General features: G+C 32.1%; 1 protein-coding gene across 1 annotated transcript; it reads right to left on the minus strand.

Annotated features, from left to right (window-relative positions):
- Positions 1–472: 472 nt before the first annotated feature.
- Positions 473–9,120, minus strand: LOC139510629 (uncharacterized). The gene is made up of 5 exons (XM_071297179.1): positions 9,075–9,120; positions 7,969–8,077; positions 6,976–7,037; positions 4,331–4,378; positions 473–1,329 (listed from the first exon to the last, which is right to left on the minus strand). Exons 2-5 carry the CDS (start codon positions 8,034–8,036, stop codon positions 881–883), a joined length of 627 nt encoding a protein of 208 aa, XP_071153280.1. The 5' UTR covers positions 8,037–8,077; positions 9,075–9,120; the 3' UTR covers positions 473–880.
- Positions 9,121–9,635: the final 515 nt, after the last annotated feature.

Genomic DNA, 9,635 nt, shown 5'->3' on the forward strand with positions numbered 1-9,635 from the left:
TTCATGTAAATATATCATGCATGACATTTCTATTGTCTATTGTTTATTTATATGTACTGTACATATTTGGAAATAGAACATTTTTGTTGTATCATTTCAAAACTTTAAAGTTAAGGGAAAACTCCATATATATTTGGAGGTGCTCCTAATTAAAGGAGGCTCATACTCATCATCATCATCAGAAGAAGAAGAAGATTATCAATATTAAACTGATGCATTTAAGAATTAATGAAAACAATATACATTCTATAAACTGTATTGCATCTAAAAAGAAACTGGTTATCGCATTTATTTACACATTTATCACTGGACTAGTATATATTTGTTTAGGGGCCAGCTGAAGGACGCCTCCGGGTGCGGGAATTTCTCGCTACATTGAAGACCTGTTGGTGACCCTCTGCTGTTGTTTTTTATTTGGGCGGGTGGTTGTCTCTTTGACACATTCCCCATTTCCATTCTCAATTTAACATGATAATGTTTTAGTATGGTTTTGTGAGATGCAATTGATGTTAAATTATTTTGACTTATTTCCCTTAGAATGTACAAGTCTTCTAACACAGGCATTTGTGGTGTTGCTTGTTGCTTTGTATCGGAGAGGATATATACAAGGTTTGGCCTGCCATCCCAAACATTTCAATTATTTTCTAAATAACATTATTTTTAAATAATACCTAAATTCCTAGTAATACAACTTTTACTCGTACCTTTAAAAACACATTCCATTGCAATTTTAAAGACAAAAACAAATAATTAAAAAAAAAATGTAATGACAATTAGTCGATAACTGAGTCAAAACAAAAAATCAATAATGTATAAATAACATTTTGGTTCTAATAATTTGTTCTCATTTATTATTTTTATCGTCTCTTTAATTAAGCTATTAATCCCCTGTATAATGATCCAAGTGGTTTGATATACTTTCTGTTGATTCCGCCAAACTTTCTCTGAAGGTTTGAAACGGTTTTTGTGGACGATCTTCTGATCCAATGTTGGATTCTTGTTTTAGAATATTGTTGTAGGGATGAAGGTTACTGTCTTCGTCATTGTCTGTATCTTCTTTGTCTGGAGGGTTTGCTTCTTCTGTTGCAATAAAGGGACCAATTGATTTATTTGTGAAAGTGTTATTCATCAAGTAGTTCCCCTCCATGCTAATATATGACTTATTCTCAGAATTTGTAATTTGACTAGGAGGTGCAGTTGTCTCATTTGCAATCACTTCTCGTCTGGCTCTCTTTTTCTGTAATCTACGACAGACAAAACACGTCCCAACAGTGAAGATAATGCTAGTTGCTACCAGTGAATATATCAGCAAATGATCTTTCGAAAAATCTACCGAAAATAAACATAGAAATATGAGAAAGCTTAAGTAAAAAAATCTGACGATCTATATCAAGTATATTTGTTAAAATTGAGAAAGGAAATGGTGAATATGTCAAAGCGACAACCACCCGACCATAGAGCAAACAACAGCCGAAGGCAACCAATGGGTCTTCAATGTAGCGAGAATTCCCGCACCCGTAGGTGTCCTTCAGCTGGCCCCTAAAATATGCATAATAGTACAGTGATAATGGACGTCATACTAAACTCCGAATTATACACAAGAAACTAAAATTTAAAATCATACAAGACTAACAAAGGCCAGAGGCTCCTGACTTGGAACAGGCGCAAAATTGCGGCGGGGTTAAACATGTTTATGAGATCTCAACCCTCCCCCTATACCTCTAGCCAATGTAGAAAAGTAAAAGAATAACAATACGCACATTAAAATTCAGTTCAAGAGAAGTCCGAGTCTGATGTCAAAAGATGTAACAAAAGAAAATAAATAAAATGACAATAATACATAAATAACAACAGACTACTAGCAGTTAACTGACATGCCAGCTCCAGACCTCAATTAAACTGATTGAAAGATTATGTCTTCATCATATGAATATCAGGTACAATCCCTCCCGTTAGGGGTTTAGTATCATACTATCATAAAATATATGAGAAGAACATAACCCGTGTCATGCCAACAACTGTTTTTTTAGAAATAAATGTGTTTAGTTCCGATGCAAAGACCCTATCAGTGAATCAATGTTAAAGCCAAAATATGCAATCTTTAATGACCTGACAACAGTATCGTAACTATATCCCCTTTTAATAAGTCTATTTAAAGGTTTTGTTAGTTTCTGAGGAGAATACTGACATTTTTGTGCTTTATAAAGAATATTTCCATAAAATTTTGGATGTGAAATACCTGAACGTATAAGATGTCTGCATGTTGAGTTATATTTACGAATTATTTCCTTATACCGGTGATAAAATTTAGTAAATGTTTTGACCAGTTTGTTGTCTATTCGTTTGATGTGTTTTATCATTTGATTTTGCCATTTGATTAGGAACTTTCTGTTTTGAGTTTCCTCGCAGATTAGTATTTTTGTTTTTTTTACTTTTATATCATTTTCTTTTTCAAATATTGGTACGTTAACGAGAACAGGAAGATGGGCAGGTCAATCAATTGTGATTCGAACCGGAAATCCCCAGTTCAGCATCGAAAGAGTTGTATCCAAATCAGAATGAATGATATTATTTTCACCTTTTAATTCCCTTTCACAATTGACACAGTATTTGACAAATCCTCATCGAATTTGAATACTTTAAAGTTTTTAATAAATATCTTACATATATCTAAATTCCTAAAATAAAATATTATACACTTCTTTTGCATTCAAAAGAACTTTTGTTATGGTATTGGACGTTCTATCCTGTGCTTTTGAAAGCCAATTCAAGCTAAATTTTGTAAAGTTTGTTAATAATGAAACAATAAACAGGATGAGTCAAAAACATTGTCCCAAATTCAACCATACAACTGTATTTTATACATTTTTAAAAAATAAAAATATCTTAGAAGTTAAATTTAAAGATAGATGAATTTATTTGATCAATGAACATTTTAAATACATTTCATTTAACCCGTCCTGCATTTCAAAAGCTCGAAATAAACTCATCATACATACAAGGATTGAAATTGTGTACGCCATCAGTGATGGTAAAAAAAGGATTGAAATTGTGTACGCCATCAGTGATGGAAAAAAAAAAGTTAAAAAGCCAAATACAGTACAAAATTGAAGAACACTGAGAACCGAAAGGTTTACTAAAATACAGTTATCAATTCATTAATGGTAATGTATTGCTGAGGTAGAAAATCCTTATCATTTCGAAAAGTTCAATATTTTATTGTTTGTCTGTTCCCTCTTTTACCATGGCAACAATGTCAATAACACAAGAGCTGACTACTGGTCTTGTGATTTACTGCGTTAAATAATGAAAGGAGTTTCTACAAGAAAGTGTTAAATTCAACAGCCTCTTTTTCAAAGATTCTCATAAAACCACAAAAACAAACAATAAATATGAATTGACCATGGTCAAACGTCTACTTATATAGACCCATCTGAATAAGAAACGATACTCGTGTAATCTATTACTATGACGTGTTGTTTTCCTTTTAAACGTTCTGTGGGACAAAAACGACAAAAAAAAACCAGCAAACATTTTAATATTAAGGAAAGGACGAATAATAAAAACAATGTTAATTAAATTATTTCACAGAAAACTAAACATTGAGCACCGAGAATCTCACACAAATAGGGGGTTTAAATGAGCTGATCAGATAAAGCAGTTTCTGTCCCACTAGCAGCAGTCAATTTACTCATGACATAAAAGGTTCGGTACTAAAAGGAGGCGGGTATACCAAAGAACAATCCTGATTCATAGACAAAGAGAAAAGCCACAAAAGCATGACAAAAAGAAAAAATGACAAGAAGAAAATAAAGAAAATATACATCATAGAAATACAAAAATTGTCAACATCAACATAAACCTGTCAAAACCCCGGGAGTGATATCAGTTGCTATGAAAAGATAGCAGATCCTGCTTCCATGTGGCTTTCGTCGTGTTGTTTATGGTACGTACAAGCTAGGTTCTAACTCAAATTCAGTAAAGTAACAATCAAGAAAAAAATGAAATGTATCTAATACAAAGGAATACTAACTCACCATAGACAGCATGCTTAAACTAATACAAAAGACTCATTAGTGACGCTGTCAAAAAATGTTCGAACCTTTTGCTAAGTACATCTAAGGTAATATATATTCATGGGTAAAAACTCCTAAGTCTTGTATACACAATCTCGTATCCATGATGAGCTTATTTACACATATAGACACCTATGTAAAATATTAAATGGAAAACTTTATAACATTCTTGACATGAAAAGTAAGGAGTGTACAAAAAATAGATATCTATTTAAAGATATTTTTCTATATAATACAAAGTGGATTGGTTTTACCTGTGGTTGTTTCCATAGAGCTTTCAATAGAAATATCTGTAACATTGTCTGCAAAAAAGATAACAATATTTATTGTAATCAAAGAGATAAATGATAAAAAAAATATCTGCTTAAATGTAGAAGTCAGCAAAGAGGTATATAGCCACTTTGAATCACAAAAATGATCAGCAAGACAAAATCTACTAACAAGTCGAGTTTTGTCAATATAGATAGTAGACTGTCACTCGTTATATGAGTGATTACCCTTAAATGAGTTTTTGTTTACCATCTTTTGTGTTTGGACAAAACTAAAGAATATAACATACTGAATGATCAGCAATACAAGATCAACAAAGTAGATATTTGTTTTTGTCATGAATTCTTTTCTCGTCTACAATATTGGAGAGTGTCCTTTGTTGAATATGCACAAAGACAATGGAGAGCGACACTGGCTTTTTAGGGTCTCTAGTTATCAACTACGAATTCATTACACAGATGTTATTGACATCTGCCAATACCGGGCACAATGCAGATTCGTAGTGAGTGACTTTAAAGCCTGGCGCGCCATAGCCGCAGCAAAACGCTGATACATATAGAGAGAGACAGACACCTGGATAGCTATAACATTTGGTATACATGTATATCATTGTTTATCTGAGTTAGTGTGGACATCTTTTTGCAAAGAATTCTGCTAAAACTGGTGCTTGGGACTGTCTTAAACTTGGAGTGAGGAGTTCAGAAGAGTAAAACTTCGATTAATTATAATTTCCTATTATAAAATCGTCAACAAATGAAAAAACAAATATCAAAACTCTCCCCATTTATCAACGTGGATATTTCTCACATTAATGTTCAATACAGTTATGTTATTTTGAATCCACTTGTCATACTTCATGTTCAATTAGAAGAGCAATATATAGTGAGTAACATTGATTGACTGATTGCTGCTTTCTTGCTTAATTTCCAGCGGCTAACGGCTAATAATTTTACATACTGTAAACCAACTTATTTTCGCGGATACTTTATTTCGCGTTCTACCCGTTTTTTACCATTTCGCGGCTATTTTATTTCGCGATTTTCTTATGTACTCGAAGGAAATATCAATGTTTTACATGTTCGCGACTATTTATATTCGCGTTATTTTTGTACTCGCGAAAGTCGCGAAAATAAATCGCTCGCGAAAATAAGTTGGTTTACAGTATTCAAAAATGCAAAAAATAAATAATTGATAGACTAAGTTGTTGATGTAACGAGGTCCATAGGGATGAAAGATGGGAACATCTGAACTGTCACTAGGAAATTTGATGTGTTAGAGAGAAAAAAATTGTGATAACAAATCATGTGAAATAATAACCATGCCAATACTAATAAACAATATACTTTTATTAATTTTAATAAAATTGAAAATGAAAATGGGGAATGTGTCAAAGAGACAACAACCCGACCATAGAAAAAACAACAGTAGAAGGTCACCAACAGATTTTCAATGTAGCGAGAAATTTCCGCACCCAGAGGCGTCCTTCAGCTGGCCCCGAAACAAATATATACTAGTTCAGTGTTAATGAACGCCATACTAATTTCCAAATTGTACACAAGAAACTAAAATTAAAATAATACAAGACTAACAAAGACCAAAGGCTCCTGACTTGGGACAGGCGCAAAAATGCGGTGGGGTTTAACATGTTTATGAGATCTCAACCCTCCCCCTATACCTCTAGCCAATGTAGAAAAGTAAACGCATAACAATACGCACATTAAAATTCAGTTCAAGAGAAGTCCGAGTCTGATGTCAGAAGATGTAACCAAAGAAAATAAACAAAATGACAATAATACATAAATTACAACAGACTAGCAGTTAACTGACATGCCAGCTCCAGACTTCAATTAAACTGATTGTAAGATTATGATTTCATCATATGAATATCAGGCACAATCCTTCCCGTTAGGTGTTTAGTATCATACCATCAAAACATATATAAGAAGAACATAACCCGTGTCATGCCAACAACTGGTTTTTAAATATATGTGTTTAGTTCCGATTCAAAGACCCTATAAGTTAATCAATATTAACGCCAAAATATGCAATCTTTAATGACCTGACAACAGTATCGTAACTATATCCCTTCTTATTAAGTCTATTTAAAGGTTTTGTTAGTTTCTGAGGTGAATACTGACATTTTTGTGCTTTATAAAGAATATTTCCATAAAAAATTGGATGTGAAATACCTGAACGTATAATAAGTCTGCATGTTGAGCTATATTTACGAATGATGTCCTTATACCGATGATAAAATTTAGTAAATGTTTTGACTAGTTTGTGATATCGATAACTCTTTTTTTAGCGGGGAGGGGGGTGGAGGGATTGTGGCATTTAAATGTAAATATTTAAACATAGTTTTTCTAACATTTAAATTTTTTTACATATAAATATTAATGTTAATTGCATGCTACATGCAAACAGAATCACTATACTATACTGATTAATTTATTGCGTAATATTTCTTACAATGCGACGCAACAATAACATTGCACAAATTCCCCAAGAAATATGTATCAAGATAATTCATCAATATTATTTAACATGCTAATGAATTGTGATTGGTCGCTAATGATAGAATATTACATGGTTATGCAAAACTTAGAATTGCATAAATGCGCATATATACCATTGCCAGCTGTGGTATTAAAAGTTCCAACTTCTGATACGCAACCGTTCACATTATCACATCTAAAGAAAAAATATAAAAATCAAGTGAATTTCAAATACATATACATATTACAATTACACAATTTATAAGGTCAGATAAATTGCTGATGAGTTGGTAGAAGAATTATTGATTCATTAGGTACAAATAAAAAGATATTCAACAATATTAGAAAGATTAAAATAAACAAGAGGTATTGTGAGCACAGTTAACAAAATCAAACCCCGCCCAAAATAAAGCAGTAGGAAAGTCTAAAACTAATTACTAAGTATTTGCTTTAGCAAAAAATAAAAAAAAATAACGATAAAAGCAAAATGATGAAAATCAGAGTGTAATTATGTTGTGATGATTCTGAGAAAGTTTAATTATAGCAAATACATAATATTGTAACTAAGTGTTAAGCTGATACAAATGAGACCGTTGGTGTGACAATATGAAAGCGTCAATTTTATTCCTCATTTGACAACTCTCTACAAGAGACCAAATGACACAGAAATTAATAACTATAGGTCAATGAACAAAGCCCATACCGCATAGTCAGCTAAAGAGGCCCCGAAATGACAAATGTAAAACAATTCATACGAGAAAACTAACGGACTAATGTATGTACAAAAAATGAACGATGAGCAAACATGTAGCACATCAACAAAAGACAACTACTAAAATAACAGGCTCATGCCAGTGACTTTGGACAGGCACATACACACAGAATGTGGCGGGGAAACATGTTAGCGGTATGCCAACCTCCTAACCTTGTACAGTGGTGTAACAGTAAAACATAATAACGAACAATAAAAATCAGTCGAAAATGGCTTAACTCATCAGATGGATACAATTAGAAATACATCTAACAAAAAACACAGAGCGGAGGCAGGGTACTTGTATATCAAAAGAACAAAAAGACACTAAGTACAGATCTGAGAGTACTCGGTTATTTTTCTTTAAAGTACTTACATTTGCCCACTGACACATTTGCAACGATCAATGCAACGCTCACCAAATCTGTTTTTATCACAGACCATGCAAGATTGGCCTTCAATTGACGTATAACCAATTTTACATTCTGCAAAAATATTTGACCAATGAGAACATACAAATGGATACACAAAAATAAAATAAGAAAATGAAAAGAAAACTAATGTCCTTCTAATACTATAAACGATAAAATAATCCAAAATGTAAAAAATAATATATATATCGTGTGCTTAACCATGCATAATGTTCCGCCAATAATTAAATTATTTCTTGGGTTCTTCATACAATAACTTGCCGTACCAAAAGTATAAGAGAAATCTTGCTTCGGAAAATAACTGTGAGTGGTTTTCAGTAAAAAAAAAAGTTTTTTTTTATACAACATTGTTATCGTTTACATATAGTAGGAGGTTTATTGTATTGCATCATCACATATCGTGGTACTATGTCATAAAGAGACTAAGTGATGTGTGGGATTTATTTCATATTGTTAATAAATAATTCCACTAAAGAAAATAAGAATTTGAAAAGTTTTAATAGAATTTTATCGCAAAATAAAAATCATGCAATGTTTAAATTTTAAATCGTAAGTACGGTATTAGTTTACAGAAGCAATCTACCGTAAGAATATACTATTCAATACTCATGGATAACGCCATTTTTATACTAAAAAAAACATCTCAAATTTAACGTGCAATTCATCGGTTTGTTGTACGTTAGGTTCTAGCAATGACTACCGATAACGACGTCAAATGCGATAATGGTTGTTTTTGCTTGACGGGCGTCATATATAATATCATTTACGGTATCAGTTTAACTCCACCAGATGCACATTTCGTAAGTAAATGATAATTTGTCGCGTTTATGAATACAGATATGTAATCTAGATTGTATTCCAATTTGCTACCAAAGAGCTTATAATTAATTTTTTAAGTATTTTATTTTTAAATCAGACAGTGGGTTTTCTCTTTTAGGTTGTTTCTCTTTTTGTCATCCCTTGACCTGTTGAAGAGTGTTCTAAGTCCTGCAACTGTTCATCACCCTGTCATATTGTCTTTCACATGATTAATTTATAATGCTATTCCTACCTATGCATACTCCGTTTACTTCTTCGTAGTCCGAGCAACAATAATCTCTTAAAATAATAAAATAAATAATAATCAAAAATATTCATAAAAAAAACAGCAAAAAAACACTACCAAAGTGTAGATCTTATTCCAAATTGATTTTCACGATTAAAGCTATTGGTATTGTTATCAAGACTGTTTATCCCTCGCATATTTAATTAACTTAAAGGGGAAAAACATACTATCGCTATTTTGTGCAATTTTTCTTTGATCTTTTTTGGGGATAATTTTTCATATCATGCTACTCGATTGAGATGGAAATTATCGCTAAAAACTAAGGAGGCACGTGGCGTTGCTAACGAAGTTGACAACGACGTCAAAGGTAAAATAGCGATGAACAGATTATCATTGGTCATCTCAATTCGATTGCGTTTTTCGCTTTCGTCGTACCGGCTCAAGCGAGAAAATTAATCTTGTTGAGATGATCAACGATAATCTATAAGTATCATTAATTTTATTTTGCACAAATTTAGTTTACTGCAAAATTATTAATACGATCTGTTCTCTTTATGATATAAACAA

This window comes from Mytilus edulis, chromosome 2, assembly GCF_963676685.1.
Source record: "Mytilus edulis chromosome 2, xbMytEdul2.2, whole genome shotgun sequence".
In the NCBI taxonomy this organism is placed as follows: domain Eukaryota; kingdom Metazoa; phylum Mollusca; class Bivalvia; order Mytilida; family Mytilidae; genus Mytilus; species Mytilus edulis.

Excerpts from the sequence above, each read along its gene's own strand:
- LOC139510629 (XM_071297179.1), bottom strand. The coding sequence starts at position 8,036 with ATGGTCTGTGATAAAAACAGATTTGGTGAGCGTTGCATTGATCGTTGC. Across the intron at positions 7,038-7,968 it reads AAATGTGTCAGTGGGCAAAT|ATGTGATAATGTGAACGGTT; the intron begins GTAAGTACTTTA and ends TTTTTTCTTTAG. Across the intron at positions 1,330-4,330 it reads CTCTATGGAAACAACCACAG|ATTTTTCGAAAGATCATTTG; the intron begins GTAAAACCAATC and ends TATTTTCGGTAG.